Here is a 26,743-nt window from a genome sequence, read left to right as displayed (position 1 = left end):
ATGCAAATCCAGATTTTTTCCCCATTCTTTATCGTTACATGTTTAAAAAAAAAAAAAAAACAACTTTGTTACCTGTAACCATGGAATGCTTGCATGAAGATCCTGTTATGAGCATGCTGGTCTCTCTCTCTGTCTGCCTGCCTGCCTGCCTGTCTGTCTGCCTGACCTACCTGTAGATTGCGGCCACGCTGGAAACGTTTGGGGGCGGCATGGCGCGGGAGTCGGTGTTTGTGCGCGACTATGAGGCCAGCTTTACCAAGTCCCTCGCAGGTAGAGCCAGCCACCTGTTTGGTTTCGGAGGAAGACTCTCTGTCTTGCTTGGAGGATTCTCTCTCTTTCTCTTTTTCTTTCTTTCTAATTTTTGTTTTCCATTTGTTAATTCTTTTCAGCTTTAGCATCTTGATTAAATTTGTTCTCAGAAATCTTGCATGATATCTTTATGTAAGTCTATATGTATATCAGTTGTGGTCGATTTTTTCCATTGATTGCTAAGGAACCCAGTAATATTTCTATAAGTTATTTTAAAAAAATCATCAGATTTTGTTTTCCTGGCAGAATCTGTACACTTTTAGATAGCCATGACAATTATTAACCAACCTTTTTACATGCAGAAAGAGAGAGAGAGAGAATTCATTTTAGATACCAAACTGCAACACACAGTTGTTGAGCCATGTTAGATAGGAAAATTATGATAGGCCAATTTAATAACCTTTGGTAAACAAACTGTACAATGTAATGTTTAGCATCATTTGAGTTGTTGAATCATCTGAAATGAGTTAACCTAACGTGTATTGAATTACTGAGTCAGTTTTGAAGAGTAGACTGTGACTGGTACTCAGAGTTACTGAGTCGGCTTTGAAGAGTACACTCTGATCAAAATATTGCGTCAGCTTTGAAGATTCAACTGTAACTGGTATACTGTTATCGAGTCAGATTTAACGAGTAGACTGTAAGTGAAACTGGTACACTGAGTTGCTGAGTCTGCTCAGGTGAGTAAAAGTAAAACTATAATTCACATGCTGAGTCACCATGTTGACCTGTAACTGATATACTGAGTTATTGAGTCGAGTTTACTGTCATCAAGCTTTTTGAGTAACACCTTTGTTGAGTGAAACTGACCTGTCTCAGAAGAACGGCTCACATTGTTTTCTGCTTCGTGCGCTGCAGGGGAAAACGCCATTCAGAGCGTTGGAGAGTGGTTGGACAGTTTGGGAATGGGGCAGTATGAGAACACTCTGGTGGCCAACGGCTTTGACGACACAGATTTTCTGGTGAGTGTGTGTGTGTGTGTGTTTGAGTGGGTAAGGGGGGGCAGGAGGGGGTGGGGGGGGGGGGGTTGTATGGACAAGGAGGCTCATGTGTGTAGAGAAGGAAGGGGGGTTTGGGGGGCATGATGGGATATTGGGGGGATAGTGGGTTGTGGTGGTATGGTAGGTAAGGTGTATGTGTGTGTGCGGTGATTTTGTTTTCTTGTGTGCATGCGTGCGTGCATGTATGTATGTGTGTGTTTGGGAAGAGGGATGTGTGTTATGTGATGGTGGTGGTTTGTGTGTGTGCACATGTCTGTGTGTGTTGAGTGTGAGGTGATGGCGGTGGTTTGTGTGTGTGTGTGTATACATGTGTGAGTTTGTGGTGGTCGCTTTTGTCGCTGTGTGTGAATATGTTACTATCAATATCATTTAAGAAATATTATCATTAAAGATGTGTATTTACTATACTGAGTTTATGATCTGTTTTCTTTTGATTGAATATATTTGTTTATTTTGCTGAGAGTTAAGGCATTTTTCCCTATTCCTTCTATACCAAAAACCACAATCATTATGTGCTTTTTGCTGATAAATGCACAAGAATGTTTAAAAATTTTTTTTTTTTATGATCATTATTGATGCTTATTTTGTGGCATCTTTCTTAAGTCAGAGACCAAAATCTAAGCGTTTTACAGATATGGAGTCATTTGCAGAACAGTCTGGCTGTCTGGCTAGAGCTGACAGAGAGCTGCCTTTGGGAACTTGTCAGTCGTTTTCTGTGTTATTCAGTCAGGCTTCTTCATGTGCACACACATAATAATAATAATAATGGTATTTATATAGCGCTGAATCTTGTGCAGAGACAAATCAAAGCGCTTTCGCACCAGTCATTCACACGCATGCATAACTCTAAAACTGTAGAAACTAAAGACAAGGAAGGGCAGGCAAGGGAGGCTATTTTGGGAAGAGGTGGGTTTTAAGGCCAGACTTGAAAGAACCGAGTGTGGAGACTTGATGAAGCGAAAGAGGAAGTTCATTCCAGTCGCAAGGTCCAGAGACAGAGAAAGAACGGCGGCCAACAGTTGAGTGTTTGAATCTGGGTATGCGTAAACAGAGTAGATCCGAAGCTGATCGTAGTGAGCGAGATGGAGTGTAGAGGTGAAGGCAGCCGCAGAGATAGGAAGGGGCAGTTTTGTGAATACATCTATAACATAGAGTAACATACACACACACACACAGACACAGACACACACACACACACAGAGTTTTGCTAGCGGTAAAAACTGTGTGCTTTTTCAGGGTGGTACGATTATTGAAGACACAGATCTGGCAGCCATTGGAATCACCAACGAAGAACACCGCACAACCATCGTCAACGCTGCACACAAGATGTCTCCTGTTGAGTCCATTGGTGAGATTTTGTTCATCATCAGCTGTGAAAAACAACAAATCTAAACTATTCTGTGGTCTGCTTGTCTGTATTGTATGGTATAGGTGTGTCCAGATGTATGTGATTGTCAGGTTCATACTGAGTCATGTGTGGAAGAACAGCTGCTTTCTGGTGAATGTGATTGTCATGGTTCATACTGAGTCATGTGTGGAAGAACAGCTGCTCTCTGGTGTATGTGATTGTCAGGGTTTATATCGAGTCATATGTTGAAGAACATCACAATCATCATCATCATCATCATTATCAGTATCGTCATCATCATTATTATGATCATTATTATCATCATCATCATTGTCATTACTATTATCATCATCATTATTATCACCATCATCATCATCACTATGATGCTGTGACGGACCAGCACAATTTCCCAGAGTTGGTGGAGAAGTGGTTGAACCACAACTGGGTCAGTATGTGGGCACCATCATCATTATCATCATCATCATCATCATTACTGTCATTATCGTGATCCCTTTGATGTTTTTGATGGACGCACACAATTTCCCAGAGTTGGTGGAAAAGTGGTTGAACCACAACTGGGTCAGTATGTGGGCACCATCATCATCATTATCATCATCATCATCATCATCATCACTATTGTCATTATCGTGATCCCTTTGATGTTTTTGATGGATGCACACAGTTTCCCGGAGTTGGTGGAGAAGTGTTTGGAAGGACTATTTTCATCATCATCATCATCATTATCATCATCATTAGCATGAACACTGATGTTGTGACAGATGCTGGGTCAGTACATAGACACCTTCCTCTTCATCATTATCGTCATTACTGACATCATCATCATCGTTCTCATGACCACAGTGATGATGTCACAGATGGGCACAATTTCCCAGAGTCGTTGAAGAAGTGGTTGATTCAGAGCTGGGTTAGTACATGGACACTGTCATCATTGTCATCGTTATCATCATCATCATCATCATAATCTCTATCATCATCCCATGTTGTGACAGACGCTCACAGTTTCCCGGACTCGGTGGAAAAGGGGTTGAAAGGACTACAGCTGGGTTAGTACATAGACACCTTCATCTTCATCATTATTATCATCGTCTTCATTGTCATCATTATCATGAACGCTGATGTTGTGACAGATGCTCACAGTTTCCCGGAGTCAGTGGATAAGTGGTTGGAGGGACTACGGCTGGGTCAGTACATAGACACCTTCATCTTCATCATTGTCATAATCATCTTCATTATCATCATTATCATGAACGCTGATGTTGTGACAGACGCACACAGCTTCCCGGAGTCCTGTGATGCTGGGTCAGTACATAGACACCTTCATCTTCATCATGATCATGATCACTGACATTATCATCATCATTCTCATGACTGTGATGATGGTGTCACAGATGGGCACAATTTCCCAGAGTCGTTGAAGAAGTGGTTGAATCACAGCTGGTTTAGTACATGGACACTTTTCATCATCATCATCATAATCTTTATCATCATCCCATGTTGTGACAGACGCTCACAGTTTCCCGGACTTGGTGGAAAAGGGGTTGAAAGGACTACAGCTGGGTTAGTACATAGACACCTTCATCTTCATCATTATTATCATCGTCTTCATTGTCATTATCATCATGAACGCTGATGTTGTGACAGATGCTCACAGTTTCCCGGAGTCAGTGGAGAAGTGGTTGGAGGGACTACGGCTGGGTCAGTACATAGACACCTTCATCTCCCACACCTACACCACCATGCCTCGCGTGCTTCAGCTCTGGGAGCTAGAGCTCAACACGGTCAGTCAGCTGGGGGGTGTGTGGTGGTGGGCATGGGGGCGTGGGGGGTATAGGCAGGGTGGGTGGAGAGTGTAGGAGTGGGAGGGGGTGTGGTTGGGGGTTTGTGTGTGTGTGTGTGGGGGGGAGTATAGGCAGGGTGGGTGAAGGGTGTAGGAGTGGGAGGGGGTGTGGTTGGGGGTTTGTGTGTGTGTGTGGGGGGGGGGGGGGAGTATAGGCAGGATGGGTGTAGGAGTGGGAGGGGGTGTGGTTGGGGTTTGTGTGGGGGTGGGGGGGAATGGGGGGGGGTAAGGCAGGTTGGGTGTAGGAGTGGGAGGGTGTGTGTGTTGGGGGGGGGGGGGAGGGGGTATAGGCAGGGTGGGTGGAGGATGTAGGAGTGGGAGGGGGTTTGTGTGTATGTGTGTTTTAGGGGGGAGAAGTGTGGTAAGGTATGGATTGTCGGTTGGTCACTTATTGATAGACGTCTTGTTTGTAAAAGTGATTTTGTACAGGGAAGAGAATTGCATGTACTCTTGTGTGTGTGTATGTATATGAGTAGACCACTCAAACTGTATAATTATGGTTGCTTGTGTGTCAAGAAAAAGAAATTCATAATGAGCAAGCAGATTTTTGAGAAATAAACAGAAGCAATAGAACTGGACTGCCTAACCATGGAATCAACTTGTGTGTGTGTGTGGTTTGGTGTGTGTGTCAAAATCAAAATTTTACTCTCCCCCCCCCCCCACCCCCCAGTTACACCATCTGTAAAGAAAACAGAAAGTTGATCTGAAAAATCAAAACTGCTATTATGTGTGTGTGTGTGTGTGTGTCCGTGCAGGTGTTGGACATCACATCCCTGGGTCACAGGAAGCGAATCCTGGCGTCGTTAGGGGACAGGCCCCACATAGAGAGGGACCCCTCCTTCAGCCCTGTGAGTATTGCATGCCCTTTTTGATTTATTTATTCGTGTACGACTATGACCATCAGAACAGCAGAGGAGGCAACTGCTGTCCTGACTGTCCGGGCTGGAATTCAATTATACAATTTATACTAGAGAGTGTTTCGCCCAAGTTGCATCCCCACTCCCTCGAACAAGAGGGCCTTAGGACTGTCAACATTGGGACAGATCCCAAAGGCTAGTTAGCCCCCAAGGCTACAGCAGCCAAGTCAAGATGGCTGCCGGAAAAAGAGGGCGCTAGTCAGGGATGCAAAGGGGAGGTAACCTACTTCGGGAGGTTATTGGCCGTAGCTATTTTCGTTTTCTCTGCATAGGCGGGTAGTAGTTTGCACAGGACAGGAATTGGACCCCTGCCTGAGTCTGCATTAGTGGGTCAAGGTAAGTATGTTACTTAAACGTAATTTTAGGAAGAAAATTTCCTATTACAATAATTTTTTTTTTTTTTTGTATTGCCCCATCAGTTTCATTTTCGAACGTTCTGAAGGAGGTGTCACTTTGTTCGGACAAATCCATATACGCCACACCACATCTGCTAGACTGATGCCTGACCAGCAGCGTAACCTAAACACTTGGTTAGGCCTTGTGTGCATGCAGATATATTTGTGTACCAGTCAGAGTGTGTTTCTTCTTCTGCAGAATTTTGCCAGAGGACAACACTTTTGTTGCCATGGGTTCTCTTTCAGTGCGAAAAGTGTGTGCTGCTCCTGGGACCTTGGTTTATCATTTCATCTGAATGACTAGACGCTGTTTGATTTTCCAGTCAAACTTGGGAGAGAGCGTGAGGGTGGGAATCGAACCCAGGCCCTAAGGAACACTGAATTGTTTGCAACCATTCTGCCTCCTTGCCCCATCGTCTGCACCGTTTCAGTGGCATTACTCCCACACTGTTCATTCAGAGGGCCCTATACACGGCCACATCCGGGTTCGTCTGTCACAGTCCCAGCGTTGGCATTCCAAAAGGAACTGTTGATGTTTAGGTCACCAAAGGCCCACACACCAGAGGAGACCCTGCACTGCTGCTGAGTCACTTCATTGGTGTTTAGCAGTGCTTGTTTGAACTGAATATACAAAGCAACCCCATCAGTGATCTTTTGATACTGGTCTTCTTCACTTTTGTTTATTATTGTTTATATTTTTGTTTATCTTAAGCTTGCCTTATTACCTGTTATGTTTTATGTATTTTTGAATTGGGATTTGAAAAAAAAAATCTAATTTTTTTCTTTTCTTATCATCTGAAGCACCTTACATTCAGTAAAATATTGCATGTTTTTTGGCTTGGGAGGGAAACGGGAATTCACTGTGTACTTTTGCTTTGCTGCCATTGTGTTCAGTTATTGTTTAAGTCAGTGTGCACTGTCTAGGAGGTTTGAAGTTACCACTTACTCTGGGAGGGGGGGTGGGGGGGGGGGGGAGAAGAAAAGAATGGATTGGGGAGTAGGAGCCAGGGTGAGGAACAGGGAGGGGGTATCAGTAGCTCAAGGAGGCGTCACTGCGCTCAGTCAAATCCATATACACTACACCACATCTGCCAAACAGATGCCTGACCAGCAGCGTAACCCAATGCGCTTAGTTAAGCCTTGAGAGAAAAAAAAAGATAAATATATAAAAATACTACTACTAAATAATAATAATATATATAAGGCACAAAATCTTGACGAAGTCAACTCTAAGCACACACAAAAAAAGAAGAGAAAACAACAACAAACAAAAAAAACAACCCCAAAACAATGATGATAAATAAGCAAATAAATGTAAAACATGCAGACACACATTCACACATACACACACACATGCATAACAAGGAAAAGAATAAAACAAACAAACAAACAAACAAAACAAACCACCATACAACAGGGTTTGATGAGAATTACTCTCCATGGTAATGGAATCATCCAGGCCCAGATAATCAGAACAACGATTGCCTCCCCTTCTGTTCTGTTGGCCATCGTTAGACACGACTGACCATCATATACATACACCGCAAACAACAGACTGCGAATTTCATGACACCTCTGTGTTCCTTTCTTTCTGTCTCTCAGGCCCGAACCCAGACACAGAAGCGAGAGGCTGCGGCAGCAGAGGAGGAAGAGGAGGAGCCGAGGTCACCGTTCGACCACGTTGACCTGTACCGTGACTACACGGGGGTCAAACCGCAGGCTGCGGGGAGCGGGGGAGAGCAGACATCGCGGGAACAGCATGCCGATACTCTGACCACTGACGACAAGACGGAGGAAGACAACGGAAGAGGGTGTCACCAGGTGTGTTACCTGTTCACTTTTCGTTTTCTCAGTTGCAAGGTGTTGAAGCATGCGGACTGATCTACATATGCCATACTATATTGGTTGTTAAAAAAAAAAAAGTCATAGACATAAAATCTCATTCGTGTACATGAGTGAATGTGGGAGTTGCAGCCCATGAACAAAGAAGAGGAAGAAAATATGATGATGATGATGATTATTATTATTACTACTACCACTACTACTATGATTATTAATAATATCATTCTTATAAAGATGGTAGACCCAACACCCAGCTTATACCACAGACTGACATCAGCTGACAGCTGGGCCAACAGCAAAGTGAGAGCTGAATGATAAATGGTTTCTCCACTGCAATGGGAGGGAGGAGGAGGAATTTTGTTTAATGTCCTGTCACACATATCGGTGATTGAAGACAACTGCAATGGGAAATCACTTACAGCTTAGTCTTTTGTGAAGGACTATGACCCTCAAACAAGGAGGCAACACTGCACTGGCTCTTAGTGCTGCAGCTTTGGGGGGTAGTTGGCCTTTGGGAACCATCCCAACACTGACTGTCCTAAAGCCCTCTTGGCCGAGAGTGGGGATGTAACTTGGGCAAGACACTCTCCACTGTAATCAAATTCTAGTCCAGATAGTCGGGACAGCAGTGGCCTCCTCTGCTATTCTGATGGTCATAGTCGGACATGACTGACTATCATATATATATATATCATTTATGTTATTGTTATTATTGTTATCATAGTAATTATTATAATCATTATTACTACTAGTAGTAGTATCATTATTCATACAATAATGAAGATGATGACGATGATGATGTTGTGCAGGACAGCGAGATCCACATCCGTCCCCCTCACCTCATGCACACGACGGGCTCCATACGACAGTGGCGACACCAACCCGAAATCCTCATCAAGGGATGCTGCAACTACACAGCACATGTGAGCGTCTCTCACTGTCATCTGTCCCCGTCTCCACTTTGTGTTGTTGATTTTCTGAATGTTTTAGTTTTTAAGTTATGTAAAGATGTAACTGTGTATATGGTGTGTGTGAGTATCTGTGCGGGTTTGTTAAACTCTGTGTGTGTGCATGTGTGTGTATGTGTTTGTGTGTGTGTGTGTGGTACTGTGAGTTGTATGTTTGCGTATGTTTGCATGTAAGAGTGTGTGTGTGTGTGTTGTGTTGTATGAGTGTGCATGTTTGCATGTGAGAGTTTGTGTGTATGTGTGTGTGTGCTTGTGCGTGTGTTATTGTGTTGTGTGACTGTATATGTTTGCATGTGAGAGTTTGTGTGTTTGTGGGTGTTTGTATACATGTGTTTTTGTCTGTCTATGTATGTTCTGTGTTTGGGCGTTTCGTGTCTATGTAATGTGTGTACATACACATGAGAGAGAGGGAGAAATGTGTGAGCGTGATAACACTCTGAGCTGTAAATGAACGGGAAAGCTGTGTTCTCTGCATTCCAGTATCTGGGATCTACTGTCGTGAAAGAGTTGAAAGGGGCGATCTCCACTCAAGAAGGGATTGCGAAATTGAAGGTAGGCTTCTCTCTGCGTCTTGGTTTCTGTACTATATCATAGTCTTGACTTGAAAGCAATAGGATGCTTGAAGTAACGTTTAGAGATGAAGTGCAGAGTCTCAGTTTGTTTCGAGCCAGGATTGTTATGCCAAACTGTGAAGTAGTCAGAACGAGGCTGTCTTGAAGTAATGTCCCTTGGATCATTTGCGTCCTAATCAGAACGAGGCTATCAATTGAAGTAATGTCCCTTGGATCGTTTGCGTCCTAATTAGAATGAGGCTATCTACTGAAGTAATGTCCCTTGGATCATTTGCATCCTAATCAGAATGAGGCTATCTATTGAAGTAATGTCCCTTGGAATATTTGCATCCTAATCAGAATGAGGCTATCTATTGAAGTGATGTCCCTTGGAATATTTGCATCCTAATCAGAATGAGGCTATCTACTGAAGTAATGTCCCTTGGAATATTTGCATCCTAAGCAGTACGATCATAAGTAGATGTACAGATACTACAGTTTCAGGTATGGTGATACGAAACTATTACTATTACTTGTTATTATTTGCCATTTAAAAAACCCCAACAAAAACACTGGACAAGAAAAAACAACAACAGCAGCTGTCTGCTGCCAGTATATGGTTCAGTTGTCACATTTCCTTGAAACTGAAACTGAACCGGGAACTGATGAAGAAGCTGTGTGATGGTCTGAACACCCTTAGTCCTTACTTTATAGAACTTTTCGCCACACTTCAGCCACATTTATGAAAGTTTTTTTTGCTGTTACGTTTTATCTTATTTACTTATTTATTCATTAATTTTTTTTTCTCCCTACTTGTTGTGTAGTTTTTACTGACATGCAGTTATGCTATGACTTCATTAATTTCCTTGACAAAATTGAAAAGAAGAAAAAAAGAAAAGAAAAAGGTAGTGAATGAAATTGAACTGAGAATCCATACAGATGTTAATGTAAGAGGAAAAATCAGGAATGCATGCATGCATGCACCCCCCCCCCACCCCCACCACATACCCCTCCCTTTAGAAAAGGTATTCGGACCTGTTCTTAGCACACACACACACACACACACACACACACACACACACACCTTCATGTTGTTAAGTGAAGAACAAAGATACGCCTTATTGTCTTGAAACAAAGATTATTGATGGAACATACAAACAAAAAAATGTGTGCATGTTTGTGTTTGCACAACATGTTTAACTCTATGTGTATGTGCGTCTGTGTGTGTGTGTTGTGTGGACATGCAGCAAAGATTAAGGAGAAAGCTACAGGTTTGTTGGAGGGTGAATTTGTCTTTGTTAAAAGCTTGGTGAAATTGGCACGGCGGTGTCACAGTATTGCTTGTTGGCGTGTTGTTTTTATTTGTTTATTATTATTTTTCTCTCTAATCTACAGGGTTTGTACAGGTCAGAAAAGTGTGAAGATGTTGGGAAGAAGTGAAGTGTCATTTTCCCCTGGTCTTGATAGTTTGTGAATTGGAGGTTTTTGTAATTGAAAATGATTATGAATAATAACAACAGTTTGTGTGAATTTTGAGCCCCCCCCCAGTTTATGAATTCTTAGATGCTTTTTTTGGAAACATTCTGAATATTGAGCAGGGTTTTGGAAAGTTTGTTAGTTCTGGAAAGTTTATGAATTTTGAGAAAGGTTTTTTTTTTATAAAGTTTATATGAATCTTTAGCGTGGGGTTTTGGAAAGTTTGTGAATTTAGATCAGGGTTTTGGAAAGATTGTGAAGTTTGACAGATAGCAAAAAAAGCAACAACAACAACAAAAAACAAAAACAAACAAAAAACCCAACAACAATCAACAAATGTTGTCAAAGCTGTTGAAAGCATGTGCATTTAATTTTTAAAAAAGAAAAAAAAAAGGAAAAAGATATCTGGAAACCACATCTGAGGCCAGTAGAAGACCAGTTGGACTACAGTATGAAAAACATGCTGTACAGTAGTGTTGCTTGTCATGTGGAAAGTTGTGACTGGGTTTTTGCTGTCCATGATGTTGATTAGTTTGATGAACAATTATTGACTTGCAATGTTATGGTGGTGGATAGTAATAGTGGTAAATTTTTGTTAAAAAAACCAACAACAACAACAGCAGCAGAACAGTGTGAAAAAAAGTTCAGGAAATGTTGGGAAATTCTGAACGTGAGAATCTTGTATGAACCATGGGAAATTCTGAACGTGAGAATCTTGTATGAACCCTGTAAATCAGATATATTTTTAAAACAGTGATTGTGTTTATATTCCTTCTCGGTGTTCCAGCGTTTTTTTTTTTTGGTTTTTTTTTGTTGTTGTCGATGGCTGTTTGCTTTTTTCGTGGTGTGTTTTCTCCCTCTCTCTCTGTCTCGCTTTTATCTTTGAAATCAGTTTCTCGTGTTTATTAACGTGTACAGTACAGTAGCTGCAGTGTACAAAAGGAACCCAGTATGGTAAAATAGAATAAGAATAAGAATAGCTTTATTATCTCCAACTGGAGAAATTTGGTCAGGTGCATTATTCTCACAACATAGACAAGTAAACAACATGGGGACCATAACTGTAAAAGTCAAACAGCTTTTACGAATATTACGAAGACACAAATGTAAAAAATATCACATACACCATTTCATACATACATCCACACTCTGCAGGTAATATCTGGCATTCTTAATGTAAAAACAGAAAGAATTAAGGAACATTATTTTTAATATAATTATAAGCATAGCCTACTATATTGCACATTGATTATGATAGACAGATAAGACAAGAATAGAGATAAATTGCAGAAAACCACAACCAGATAATCAGCACCCACCCGCCCCCACCCACCCCACACATGCGGTTTACTGTGCTTGTTCATCACACTCATCTTTACCTAAATTCCCATTCCTAGTTCCTCCCTCCCTCCTCCCTTCCCCAGTCCTTTCCTACACACATCCCCTTTCTTTCCATTTGTCTGTTTGCCTTTCCACGTTTTCTTTGTTTTCTTAGTTAATCCATATTTGGAAAACGCATTGTCAGAACAGATGTATTGGATATGTGTTTTGATAGGTTCCGCTGTATTTCAGCTTGCAGTGTTCTGTTTGTCGTTTCTTTTTGTGGTGTGATTTTTGTGACGTGTGTGTGAGTGTGTTTCTGTTGTATGTGTGTTTTTTGTGTGTGAACCAGAATCAGAATGATATTTATTTGTCATGAAAACCATAAAGTTTTATAGACGCTCACAGTAAAGGTTGAAACCAACCAAACTGAATGTAAGATTGCAGACACAGTAGTAAAGGATAAAACCAACTAAACTGAAAAATAACATGTGTGAGTTTATAGCCTGACATGTACTTTGAAACATTCATATATGAATTGTGCTCAATGAAATTGTACAGGGTCATATCTACATATGTAACTAATTGTGTATTTGTTATCAAAATTCGTTTATTCAGACTTTATTTTGTTCAGCAAGATGTCTTGAAAATGATCACATCTAACACATTCGTCAAGAAAATGAAACTCATCTTCTAAAACATCACAGATTTTGCATACTCTTTCATATTTTTTCTGTATATGTGTATCTGTCCCATTCTGTGTGGATATCATTACATATAGGTATATATTACACAAGTATAAGTATACAAATGTAAGTACTCGGGGCAAAAGCCCGTCACTAATGAGCTGTTAGCAACAGTCATGGTTGATATTTTTGGAGCAAAAAAGTCTCTCTGCTGTCACTGAATGTTTATTTATTGTCAGAATTTATAAACTAAATTATTTGTTGTCAGAATTTATAAGCTTAACAAAATACATCTGAATAGTTTTCAATTAACACCTTCCCACTTTAAGTGATAATGGAGCATTATGGTGTTTACTGGCTTGGACTGGGCATGGTGGTTCTTTATTTGCTATGGCCAATGGGAAATCATTTACAGCTTAGTCTTTTGTGAAGGACTATGACTCTCAAACTAGGAGGCAAAATTGCACTGGCTCTTAGTGCTGCAGCCTTGTGGGCTAGTTGGCCTTTGGGAATCATCCCAACGCCGACTGTCCTAAAACACTCTTGGCCAAGAGAGTGGGGATGTAACTTGGGCAAGACACTCTCCACTATAATCAAATTCTAGCCCAAATAGTCAGAACAGCAGTTGCCTCCTCTGCTGTTCTGATGGTCATAGTCGGACACGACTGACTATCATATATAAAAAATGTCACCCAAGGAATTTCCTTCCTTAGTTGCTTTGGTGAAGTGCTGAGGTGTTTATTGTTGTGTTCATGTTGATTTCCAATGGTGCGAGCATCGGCTTTTCTTTGCACATATGCTTCATGTTGTTTTATTGGATGTTTTATGTTGTTTACATCTGGATTGTGTGTTGTGTGTTTTATGTTGTTTCCTTGGATTATTTGTTGTTAATGTTCTCTTTCCTGCTGCAATGTTTGAAGGTATGCTTTTTTTTGTTGTATTAAAAAATGTTTATATTTTTGCTGTTGTTTGTCCCCAAAGAAGGTCTTTCACTGTTTAGCGTGAAGGGTGAGGGAGGGGGCAGATATTTTCTTTCTTGCAAGTACAGCAGCAGTATGATTTAGTGGATGGTATGAAGGGAAGTGTTGGATGATGGTGATGTGTTGGGGGAGGGTGGGGTGGGGTTGGGTGAGGAGGATGTCTTCGGGGAGGAAGGGGACGGGCATGATTTGGGTGAGGATTAATTAGTTGGGGGGGTGGGGGGGGGGGGCAGAGGAGTTGGGTATGAGGTGGGTGAGGATGATGTGTTTGAGAATGGGTGGGGTTGGGTAGATTGGGTGTGAGTTGGGTGAGGATGATGTGTTTGGGAATGGGTGGGGTGGGGGAGATTGGGTATGAGTTGGGTGAGGATGATGTGTTTGGGAATGGGTGGGGTTGGGTATGGGTATGAGTTGGGTGAGCATGATGTGTTAGGGATGGGTGGGGTTGGGAAGATTGGGTATGAGTTGGTTGAGCATGATGTGTTGGGGATGGGTGGGGTGGGGGAGATTGGGTATGAGTTGGGTGAGGATGATGTGTTCGAGAATGGGTGGGGTTGGGGAGATTGGGTATGAGTTGGGTGAGGATGATGTGTTTGGGATGGGTGGGGTTGGGTATGGGTATGAGTTGGTTGAGGATGATATGTTCGAGAATGGATGGGGTTGGGGAGATTGGGTATGAGTTGGGTGAGGATGATGTGCTCGGGAATGGATGGGTGGGGGAAGTTGGTAATAAGTTGGTTGAGCATGATGTGTTGGGGATGGGGATCCAGTATGAGTTGGGTGAGCATGATGTGTTGGGGATGGGGATCCAGTATGAGTTGGGTGAGCATGATGTGTTGGGGATGGGGATCCAGTATGAGTTGGGTGAGCATGATGTGTTGGGGATGGGGATCCAGTATGAGTTGGGTGAGGGTGATGAGATGAGGGAGGTTGGGCTCGAGTTGGTTGAGCATGTGTTGGGGAGTGGGGGGAGGATGGGTGGGGGTGTGGATGGGGGGGGGGGGGGGGGGGGCATGAGTTGGTTGAGTGTGATGAGTTGGAGGAGGGGATAGTGCATGATTTAGGTGAGGGTGAGGAGCTGAGTGGGATTGGGCAGGAATCAGTTGAGGTTGATGAGTTGGTGGGGGAGGGGGATTTGGGGGGTGCGTGGGGGGATTGGGCATGAGACGGTTGAGGATGACGTGTCCTGTCTGCAGTTGAGATGACAGAGGAGATCTGGGAGTTGGACTGGAGCATTATTCTGCTGAAACACACATTACCTGTCATGAAAATAACAACACAGACAGTGGAGGGGGTGGGATGGGTACAGTGTTTACCTTGCTCAAGCACATACAAAACATTGCATGAAAGTAACGACATAGCCAGAGGAGTACCGCGAGCACTGCGATCAACTGTTTGAAAATTCTGATGCCCGAGGTTTATAATCACACACAATTAAGTAGGTGTTTTTAGTGAAACATTTCAAGCACAGAAATGTGAGGAAATATAGTAACTGGAGACCTGCGAAAACAGAGTATGGCTGCCTACTTGGCAAGGAAAAAAACAGTCATGCACATAAAAGCCCACTTGTACATGTGTACAAGTGAACATGGGAGTAGCAGCCTACAAACAAAAAAAGAAGACAGTAACTTGAGTATAAGGGGTAGCAAGGGGCTGTGGACCTCTCTCTCTCTCTCTCTCTGTATATATATATATATATATATATATAGAGAGAGAGAGAGAGAGAGAGAGAGAGAATGCTGCCACACAACAATGATTTGAGTGTGATTAAAAAAAAAAAAAAAAAAAAATCCCTTATCTCAGTTCTGTTTTACCTGTGCAGAAATCCACAGAGGTGCTCAACAAAATCCCCACCATCATGCTTTCCATTTCCTACAAGGGAGTCAAGTTCATTGATGGCAAGTCCAAAGTAAGTACCGTTAACTTCCTAAGTGAGTATCATTAAGTCCAAAGTAAGTACCATTAAGTCCCTAAGTAAGTAACATTGAGTCCAAATTAAGCGCCATTAAGTCCATAAGTAAGAACTATTAAGCCCATAAGTAAGTACCACAGAGTCCAAAGTAAGTACCATTATTAAGTCCAAGTAAGTATCAAGTCCACAGTAAGTACTATTAAGTCAAGTACCATGAAGCACAAAGCAGGTACCATTATTAAGTCCAAAGTATGCACCATTAAGCACAAAATCAGTGCCATTAAGTTCAAGTAAGTACAATTAAGTCCAAAGCCGGTGTCTTTACGTGCAAGTAACTACCAAGTCCAAAGTAAGTACTGTTAAGTCCAAAATAAGTATCATCAATTCCAAAGTAAGTATTAAGTCCAAAGTAAGTATCATTATGTCCAAAGTAAGTACCATTAAGTTCAAAGTACATCAAATCCAAAGTAAGTACCATTAAGTTTTCCCAGTTAAGTATTTCTCCATTAAGTAAGTACCATTAAGTAATATTCGATGCAAAATACTGGTTTGTAACATTCCCCACTCAGCATCAAAAGTGGGCAGGTTCTTATGACAAGACTATTATTTTCTCACGTGTGTGTGTGTGTGTGTGTGTGTGTGTGCAGAAAGTGGTGTGTGACCATGAGATCGCCAACATCTTCTGTGCCTGCCAGGACGGAGAGCACATGAACTTCTTTGCCTACGTCACTAAGGACAAGGAGACAAGCCGCCACTACTGTCATGTCTTCAGCGTCAGGAACAGGGTGAGTGGTACCACAAGGTATTTATATGATAGTCAGTTGTTCCCGACTATGACCATCAGAACAGCAGAGGAGGCAACTGCTGTTCCGACTATTTGGGCTAGAATTTGATTATAGTGGAGAGTGTCTTGCCCAAGTTACATCCCCACTCTCTTGGCCAAGAGGGTTTTAGGACAGTCAGTGTTGGGATGGTTCCCAAAGGCCAACTAGCCTCCAAGGCTGCAGCGCTAAGAGCCAGTGCAATTTTGCCTCCTAGTTTGAGAGTCATAGTCCTTCACTAAAGACTTAAGCTGTAAATGATTTCCCATTGACTGGAGAAACCATTGATAATACAGCTCTCACTTTGCTGTTGGCCCAAATGTAAACTTATGTCAATCTGTGATATAAGCCGAGTGTTTGGCCGAACAAGGTATTAGGATACATGTATATATACATGTATTTTGTGTGTGATTAGTAATGTGGGAATTGTTTTTGTTTTGTTTTGTTTTTGTTTGTTTTTGTTATTTTGATTACATAATCGGTTTATTTTTCTTTGTTTTGTTTTCATTTTACTTAGTTTTGTATATTGATTAAGATTGTTATTATGATATTGTTATTTAGTTTTTATTTCAATTTTACATAGTTCTCTTTATTGATTGAACATATTATTACTATTTTTATTATTAGTAGTAGTATTGTTATTTCTTTTTAAAGGGGAATTTGGCAATTTTTTGATGAATCGAATATACTTTGAAAGCCTGTGTTGTGTTGAATATTTGTGTATGAATTGAATGATGAAATGTTATGTTGTACTGTGGATGAAATGAGCATTTTTTTTTGTTGTTGCCTTTTTATCAGCAAGCATGTCTTCAGTTTCTCTGTTGGGGATAATTTTGTTTCTTGTAGCTTCTTCTTCTTTTTCCTTTTCTTCTTCTTCTCCCTCCTTAACTCTGTGAAGAGACAGTGGGGCACCGCCCCCCAAGAATTGTTCATCAAATTCCTTCAGGTGTGTTGGTTGTGTGCCAAAAGCCTGTATCTCTTCAAGTAAGCTTTCCTGTTCATTCTACAGTATGGTCACTTCATCATTTTTTTCTGTCTACCCCTTAGTCTCCTTCTCGACGGGCGCAACAGCCGAGTGGTTAAAGCGTTGGATTTTAAATCTGAGGGTCCCGCGTTTGAATCTCAGTAACAGCGCCTGGTGGATAAAGGGTGAAGATTTTTCCGATCTCCCAGGTCAACATATGTGCAGACCAGCTAGTGCCCGAAACCCCTTTGTGTGTGTATGCAAGCAGAAGATCAAATACGCACGTTAAAGATCCTGTATTCCATGTCAGAGTTTGGTGGGTTATGGAAACAAGAACACACCCAGCATGCACCCCTCTGAAAACGGAGTATGGCTGTCTACATTGGGGGGTAAAAACGGTCATACATGTGAAAACTCACTCGTGTACATACGAGTGAACGTGGGAGTTGCAGCCCACGAACGAAGAAGAAGAAGAAGAAGAAGAAGAAGCCTCCTTCTCTCAGTAGTTCTTTGAAGGAGTATTTTAGCAAGGTCAAGAATACTTCATTAGCTCCAAAAGATTGTTGACACATGAAAAAATGTGACATAATAACACACACATATACACAAAAAAGGCGTTTCATCTGGAGAACAACACAAAATTTGATCATACTGTAAAAACAGTCTTGTAAACCGATATTAAATTTTAATGCAGCACAAAATCATAAAGCACATTTTATGCAACAGATATTTGATACAACACAAGATCATATATTTTATGTAACATCCATTTAACACAGTACAAGTTCATAGCATACATTTCACACACACAACAGATATTGTAAAAGGTTATACATTGTATACAACGGATAATTAACAAAGCACAAGCTCATATCACTCATTTCATGCAACAGACATTTAACACAGTATAAACTTCATGTGTTCAGTGCAGTACAGCTTATATAATCAATTTTATGCCTAGTCATCCAGATTGTAAGGATGCTTAGTCAAAAAAATAAAAACAAACAAACAAAAACTAGACCAAAAATTCCTTATTCACAGCATTAAGCTGTCACACATTTTCTTTCTTTCTTTCTTTTTTTTTTTTACGGGGGGGGGATCATACACAACCATGACTCACCAACCAAAAACTTCTGCGCCGTTCGTTCAGGAGCTGGCAGGGGAGATTATCCTGACCCTGGGCGAGGCCTTCGAAATCGCCTACCAGATGGCGCTGAAGGAGAAGGCCGGGGAGGGGGAGGAGGAGGAGGAGGACAGCTCGCAGCTGGACCAGCCGCTGAGTCAGAGCGACCCGGACGACAGTGCCTCCATGTGCTCCAAGGCCTCCATCAGCACTGTATAGCCCCTGGGAGGTGAGGCAACGGATGTCCGCATTTTTCTTTCTTTCTTTTCTTTTTCAGTTCAGTTCAACTGGTTTAAATAATCTTTCAGTGTTCAACAGTACCCGATCTCTCAGGTCAACACATGTGCAGACCTGCTTGTGCCTGAACCCTCCCCTTCATGTGTGTGTATGCAAGCAGAACATCAAATATTTTCACACGTTAAAGATCCTGTGATCCATGTCAGTTGTTGGTGGGTTATGGAAACAAGAACATAGCCAGCATGCACACTTCTGAAAACAGAGAAACGCACGTGCAGACCTGCTTGTGCCTGAACCCCCTTCATGTGTGTATGCAAGCAGAACATCAAATACACATGTTAGAGATCCTGTGATCCATGTCAGTGTTTGGTGGGTTATGGAAACAAGAACATAGCCAGCATGCACACTTCCGAAAACAGAGAATGGCTGCCTACATGGCGGAATAGAAACGGTCGAACACATAAAATCCCAATCGTGTACATACGAGTGAACATAGGAGTTGCAGCCCACGAACAAAGAAGAAGAACTGTTTTACCGTAGAAAAAAAATTGCAGAGGAAACTCAAAGCAGGACAAACAAGAAACAAAATAAAAAACTGTTTTTTTTTGTGTGTGTGCATGAATTCAGAATTATGTGACAGATTTGCTGGCTCACCATCACTTCAGTATAGCTGGAGTGGTGTGTGTGTTTGTGTGTGTGTGTGTGCGCGCGCACTCTCACATGTGCTTTGCACTTGTTTTTGTGTGTGCACATTATATGCATGTGTGTAATTTACGTATGTACTTACTAATGATGTATATTTTATTTTCCAGATTATGGGGGGGCATCTTCTTCTCATCTCTCTCGCAAGGAATCTCAGCATCTGTGATCATCGGTTTCTAATCGACCAGTCACTTCACAACTTTGTTCATACACGTCCCCCACAACTTTCTTGCCAGTGTGTCTTTTACTACTACATGTAAAACCATGTTGCTTCATGCCCCCACTTCAGGTGTTCATACTGTATTGTATCAAAGCCTTTTTTGTGTGTATGTCTGGGTGGTGATTGAGAGAGACTGGTCATGTTTTTATCAACTCGCGAGAGAGTTTTGGACTGTATTGTATTGTATTGCATTACTCTTTTTGTCAGAACAGATTTCTCTGTTATCTCTCCCCAGGGAGAGTGTGTCGCAACAATGAGAGCATCACCCCTTTCTTTTTTTTTCAGGAAGTGTATTTGTTTTGTAATCAAGGTGGATTTTTCAACACAATTTTGCCAGACTTCCTTTTTGTTGCTGTGGGTTCTTTAGCATGCATGCTGAACATGGGATCTCTGTTTATTGTCTCATACGAATGACTAGTGTCCAGACCACCACCAGGATGAGAACCAACGTGCTCAGATTCTCTTGCACTATCACCAGGAGGAGAACCAACGTGCTCAGATTCTTTTGTTTCCTAAGCGGATGTTTACCACTAGGCGAACGCTCCACTGTGAGAGTACTGTTAACATTGGTGGTGGTGTGAAGAGGGGGTGGAGTAGAGGAGAGATGGGGGAGGGGAAGTTGTACAGGATTGTGGCTGTGTGTCAGTCTTTTCCATCTCCTGTTTTTAAGTCAGGGAAGGAATTGAATCAGGTGGATCGTGTGTCAGAATTGTATGAATGCCCCCCCCCCCTTTTTTTTTTTGTCAGGATGTCGTGTTAAAGACCTTCTAAACTTTTTGCTGTCATTGGAATTGATTGGGGGATGTTGACAGGAGATGGATGTGATGACCAGTATAACAGTTCAGAATTTTCGTGTGGTAACTTTTATCTCATTGTATCTCAAACCGCCCCTGCATCTAACTGCTGACTGACGGAATGATGGAAGTTATTGTAATGATATCGACACCATCCAGCACCTGTCGTTTCTTCACTTCTTCTTTGCCGCAAGACTTTTCTTCCCTGCCGCTTCCTGCCCGTGATGCAAGTTAAACTCATTCAATCCTGGGGACCAGTTAACCCATTCAATCCTGTGGAGTTCAGTTAATCCATTCAGTCCTGTGGAGTTCAGTTAAACTGTTCAATCCTGGGGACTTCAGTTAAACCCATTCAATCCTGGGGACTTCAGTCAAAACCCATTCAACCCTGGGGACTTCAGTTTAATCCATTCAGTCCTGGGGACTTCAGTTAAACCCATTCAATCCTGGGGACTTCAGTTAAACCCATTCAACCCTGGGGACTTCAGTTAAACCATTCAACCCTGGGGATTTCAGTTTAATCCATTCAATCCTGGGGACTTCAGTTAACCCATTCAGTCCTGTGGAGTTCAGTTAAACCGTTCAACCCTGGGGACTTCAGTTAAACCTGTTCGACCCTGGGGATTTCAGTTAAACCCATTCAATCCTGGGGACTTCAGTCAAAACCCATTCAACCCTGGGGACTTCAGTTTAATCCATTCAATCCTGGGGACTTCAGTTAAACCCATTCAACCCTGGGGATTTCAGTTAATCCATTCAATCCTGGGGACTTCAGTTAAACCCATTCAATCCTGGGGAGTTTACAGCCTGAGCAGGCTTCCTTGCCGTACTGGTGAGGGGAAAACCTCTACTGTTTTTCCTCCAAAAGATGTGTGGACACATCCAGAAATGCTGTACAAGTTAGTTCCCTGTCCTTGCAGTTTATGCATGTATATTGGAATGTGAAAACGGTTTTAACGTGACAAATTTTTGACACCAGAGCAATGCTCAGGCGCAGGGCTCATTGAGTTGAAGTGAAGAACAGCAGAAGGGTTGGCTCACACTGGCCAGCATAAATCACCGCTGACAGGGGACCACCTGGCGTTGGACAGAAACAGTTGGAGACCAACCATCAGGAGTGCTGTGATCAGTTTGCGAAGAGTCATAATAGTATCGCGAAATCAACCTGATGATTGTGGATACTCAAACGGAAGAAGTGATGAGTCCAGGGGGAAAGCTGTAGAGGATAGGTGGAAAAGAAGAAGAAAGGAAGCTGACTGCTTTGCAGCCTCCCAAGGAACACGTCCAAATCCACATCTGCTATTCCTGCTCAAGAGCCTGCAGATAAAGGATATGTTTCTACGGTCATCAGAAACCATGCCACCATGGTCAACTATCTTCCCAATAATGTTCATGTGCGAAGATACTGCCATGATTGATATCCCCAAGGGTTTAATTTTGCCGTGATATGAATAGCAAAGTGATGAAGAAACTGCCATGATTGACATCCCCAAGGGTTTAATTTTACCGTGATCTGAATAGCAAAGTGATGAAGGAAAATGTAAGAACTGACAGAACAGTTGAGAGTCGCCTGTTGTTTTTCTTTCCCTTGAATCTTCAATGACCGTTAACCTGTTCTCTCCATACATGTGTTGGGAAACCGCATTAAGTTGTGTTGGGAAATTGCATGAAGGTGATAGGAAATAGCATTAAGATGTGTTCAGAAATAGTATTGTATTGGGAAAGAGCATTAAGATATGTTGGGAATTAGCATTGAGCTGTGTTGAAAAATTGCATAAAGGTGTGATGGAGAAAAAAAAAAAAAAAAGCAGTGTTGGGAAATAGCATGAAGATGTTTGGGGAAACAGCATTAAGGTGTGTTGGGGTGCAGTGCTTCCATGGATACACACCACTACCTGTTCATATATCTTACTGTGTTCAGACATGCAGACTCCTTGTCTGCCTGCAGACTTTAGGGGGAAGACCTACCCAGATTTTGGTAACCAAATTGTAAAGCCACGTGTTTTGTTTCTAATGGTCCAGTTGCCATGAAACTTGGCAAGAACATGCCAGATACATTACATTTTCCATGCAAAGTTTTTGATAGGTCTGTGATTAATGAAAATAGAGAAAATAAATAATTATCTACAAAAGTTTGTGTTTTTTCACGCATATGTTTACTTCAGACATCATGTTTTCACTAAATGTTATCCTATTGCTTTGAAATTTGGCATGCAGACAGAAGAGGCCAATACCAATGGTTGGTAGTAAATTTGAGTAATTCTACTCCCCCCCCAAATTTTTTTTTTAATCAGTGATAAGTGTGACTATCCATAAATAAAATTTTTTATCCAAAATCAGAGCAGGAGATGTGGACTGAACATTGAGAGTAGAGCTAAGATATTACTACCAACCATTTTTACTGTGTTGATATGCATGTACATAAAATAGGAATTACTGCTTGTATAAACCCTCTTCAGAGGAGTGTACCAAAGTCGGTAGGAATTTTTTCTTCATTTTCCGCAACATTTTAAGATAGTTATTTATTTTCTCTATTTTCATTAATCACAGACCTATCTAAAACTTTGCATGGAAAATGTAATGTGTTTGGCATGTTCTTGCCAAGTTTCATAGGGTTTGGACCAGTAGAAACAAAACACATGGCTTTACAATTTGGGTACTAAAATCTGGGTAGGTCTTCCCCCTTAAGCGATGGTAAATGTGCAGTACCTCTCAGTCTCTCTCTCAGCAGTATGGACACATTACATAATTCTGTAATACAGGTATTAACTGTATTTTATTCGTTATATTTGTGCGTGTGTGTATGTGTATCGTGTACATTTTCTGGGGCTGTGTATAATGGAACCTTTAATTTATTCCATGTGTATGATTTTTTTATGATGTTTGTTCTTTGACATTGCCTTCCATGTTGACGTCTGTAAACCTCATCCCATCTCCAAAGTCTCAGTTTGTGGTCTATACTTAACTGATGAACTTAGGTACTTAGACATGTGAAAAATATTATATATGTGTATCATTTTTCATAGCTTTGCTTTCAGTTTACACATCCTCATACTTTGGAATCTTTTAATGTTTAACCTTTTATTGGATAGACTTTTTTGAAGATGTATTTTTTGAGAGTGTCAGCCTAGTCAGAACTTTCCCATTTAGGGTTTTTTTTTTTTTTTTTTTTTTTTGGATCCCTCATTTTCTGTTCCATTTCAGTGTCATGTTTCAGTAACCGATATGTTTCTGAAAGGAAAAAGAACACATTATGAAACGATGACAAAATTTTACACGAATTTACTTATTTGCGGCCGGAAAATTCCTGCAATGACGCGTATGGAAACTTTCTTCCTGGGGCATGAATTTTACTCCAGAAGGGGACGGAAATTTCCAACCTGAGGCGTGTTTTTTGACACCAGAAGGAAATGGAAAATTCTGTCCCGAGACACCCAAGAGCTTGACACAGCAAATTCTGTCAGCAGAGTGAAGTGTGAATCCAAGCACTGTGAAGCAAGCACTGTCAGAGCCTGGCTCTGACACAGGACTTGACACAGTTTCCCTATCGTTGTGCGCTGAAGATGAGGAGTAAGAGGAGGGGGGGAAAAAAAAGAAGAAAAAAAAAGCTGTGACGATGATGTGGTTAAACAATCCATGACACTTGCACTGGCTGCAGTAGAATGGTGGTGGCCTGACTTGCCAATTCCTGTTTCACCTATTTATGATTTTCCTGTCACTAACATAATGATCCTGACTTGCCTATTCCCAGTTCACCTATGTACCCAGTTCCTGATTTGCCTATTCCCAGTTCACCTATGTACCCAGTTGCTGTGTGTAAGTGTTTGTGCGCAATAGTGCTTGCATGCACGCATGTCTGTGTACTTAAAAAAACAACAACAAAAAACAAACAAACAGAAAAACCCCAAAACATCTAAAAGAAGCCCACTTTCTTCATTGCTAGTCTGGTCTCTTGTGCTGACAGTCTGGTCAGGGTATTGATAATACTGAAACAGTAAAATTTGTTCTCCTCTCTTGCTTTAGACACTGACAAAGCTCTGTCTGAATTGTTTAATATTTGCATTAGTGTATGTGTATTTTTGTGGGGAGAGAGAGGGAGAGAGATTCAAGATTCATAAACTTTATTACTCAAGGATAAAGATTTTAGGCATTGCCCAGTCTTCCAATCTGTCCTTGTGACAGCAATAACAACATTAATGATAACGATACAAAAATAATAATTTTGTTAACACTGCTACATCCACTGCTACTACAACGAAGAATGATCACCACCATCATCATTAACATCGTAAAAAGTAAGAAAACGAACGCATTCATACATTCATATCCATACACATGCACACACTCTCTCCACCCAACACACACACACATATATATATATACTTAGGCACATACACAGACATGACCTATACAGACAGAGAGAGAGAGAGCGCAGCCAAGTAGTCAGAACAGGACCGGCAGGAGGGCAAAATGGGACAGAGTCAAACGCTCGAGAGGTAATTGAGGGTGGTGGCACAATCAAAGAGTAAGTGAAAGGGGAATAGGCGAATTGGAACTTCTATGGAGGAACTGGGGTGGCCTTTATGGATACAACACCCAGCTGCAAGCAAGATTCAAGGGTCATTTCTCACTGAATGCGGGTGCTTTTTTATTTTTTTATTTTTTTTATTGGTCGTTTGGGACAATAGACAAGTCCTGTGTGGTGCATGTTATTTTAACGCACCTAGAAGGATCCATGGCAATAAGAGAGATGTCTGAGGCAAAACACTGTCCACTCTGATAGGGATGCAAACTTACAGAAAAATAAAAAGGGTAATGTGAAAACTCTCTCTCCCTTAGGAGAGCTGATTTAACTTCACAGAGAAGTGTGTTGTGACAGGGTTTTTTTTAATTTTTTGTTTTTTTTAATATTAACTCTGGAACATGAAGATTTTCAGCATACGTGCTGCTCAAAATAGGAATGAATTGTAATTTTTATATAATTTTGGGTGCAGTGAAAAACTCCTTTAACATTATGGGGGTAAAAACAACAAATGAACAAAAAGTTGGACAGTAGCTCTTTTTACTTTTTCTTTTTCACACAACTGTAATGGAAGTTCATGAACATTTAGGATCAGTACTGATAAAAGAAGAGGAGCGTCTGTTCTTTTGTCCATGACTGTAATTGATTTGTATTATATTTTGTTTGATTTTTGATGATGATGATGATGAAGTTTATTTTACTGACATGTTCCTATCTTCCACTTTGTTGACCATGTCTTTGCATCCATTCTTGCCAAAGAATTCTCTCCCAGAATTCTTTCCCTCTTGGAGTGCGCACTACAGGATCTCTTCATTTATTCAACATTAAAAAAACAACAACTAAAAAACACTCACATCAGATGGTGAGGGGGAACATTCTGACCTGTCTAACATTGGAAATGATTTCCAGACGTTTTCATATGTGCATGTGTTTTCATACACATGCGTGTGTGTGATGTTCAACTTCCAGCCATAAGTGTTTAATGAAAAAAAAAAAAAAAAAAAAAAAGAATCCTGTATACTGCTTTTATTGTTTAATTTAATTTCTTTAATCTTCGTCAGTGTTGGATTATGAGTTGTCTTTAACCATTGTTCAGTCATTTGTGAACATGCCTCTTACAAAACTTGTGTAAACTGCTTTTATCGTTTCATTTCTTCGTCATCAGTGCTGGATTGTGAGTTGCTTTCAACCATAGGTCAGTCATTTGTGAACGGTGATGTGATTTTTTTGGGGATGCCTCATATAGTAATCATGCAAACTGCTTTTATCGTTCTATTTCTTTAACGTTCTATTCTTCATCATCAATGTTGGATTTTGAGTTGTCTTAAACTATTGGTCAGTCATTTGTGAAAAGCGATTTTTTTTTTTTTTTTTTTAAAGCCTCCTACACTTCTGTAATAAAAAAAAACTGGCAGTGGAGAAGGAACCAGTAAACTATGAGTTCTGTTGTAAATAGTTCTGCACCCCTACGAGTTGTTCGTTTTAAAAGATTTTAAAATCCACTTTCCGCAATAGTTTGTAACTCTTTTCAGTTCCAACCAGCATCAAACAAAGAAACACTGGTAGATGCAGTTATTATGCTTGATTTTTGTGAAAAAATGCAGCATCGTTTTGAAACCGTTTCGATACTGCTTAAAGGAATTTGAATGATCATGGATCCTAATATTAGCCTGCACATCTGAAAGAGCACAAGTGTTCCCTGCTGATTTTTGTAAATACAAACAATTTGATGAAGAGAAACCGCATTTATACATTGTGTGTGTGAGTGTGTGTGTGTGTGTGAGGCTATCAATTGCT

General features: G+C 41.1%; 1 protein-coding gene across 2 annotated transcripts in view; it reads left to right on the top strand.

Annotated features, from left to right (window-relative positions):
• The window catches only part of LOC143286967 (uncharacterized), a 93,111-nt gene extending 72,780 nt beyond the window's left edge, over positions 1-20,331 (top strand). The window contains exons 17-29 of one of the 2 annotated variants that reach the window (XM_076594950.1): positions 177-270; positions 1,168-1,271; positions 2,547-2,658; positions 4,321-4,457; positions 5,272-5,364; positions 7,431-7,649; positions 8,480-8,593; positions 9,119-9,190; positions 10,437-10,460; positions 15,474-15,560; positions 16,211-16,348; positions 18,499-18,700; positions 19,521-20,331. In XM_076594950.1, coding sequence (XP_076451065.1) covers positions 177-270; positions 1,168-1,271; positions 2,547-2,658; positions 4,321-4,457; positions 5,272-5,364; positions 7,431-7,649; positions 8,480-8,593; positions 9,119-9,190; positions 10,437-10,460; positions 15,474-15,560; positions 16,211-16,348; positions 18,499-18,690 — 1,386 coding nt within the window. In that variant the 3' untranslated portion in view covers positions 18,691-18,700; positions 19,521-20,331. The remainder of the gene's footprint in view (positions 1-176; positions 271-1,167; positions 1,272-2,546; positions 2,659-4,320; positions 4,458-5,271; positions 5,365-7,430; positions 7,650-8,479; positions 8,594-9,118; positions 9,191-10,436; positions 10,461-15,473; positions 15,561-16,210; positions 16,349-18,498; positions 18,701-19,520) is intronic. The other variant, XM_076594951.1, reaches the window with a different exon arrangement.
• The last annotated feature ends 6,412 nt before the right edge of the window (positions 20,332-26,743 follow it).

This window comes from Babylonia areolata, chromosome 10 (assembly GCF_041734735.1).
Source record: "Babylonia areolata isolate BAREFJ2019XMU chromosome 10, ASM4173473v1, whole genome shotgun sequence".
In the NCBI taxonomy this organism is placed as follows: Eukaryota; Metazoa; Mollusca; class Gastropoda; order Neogastropoda; family Buccinidae; genus Babylonia; species Babylonia areolata.
The sequence above is the reverse complement of the archived record's forward strand: the minus strand, read 5'-3'. Positions and strand labels throughout refer to the sequence as shown.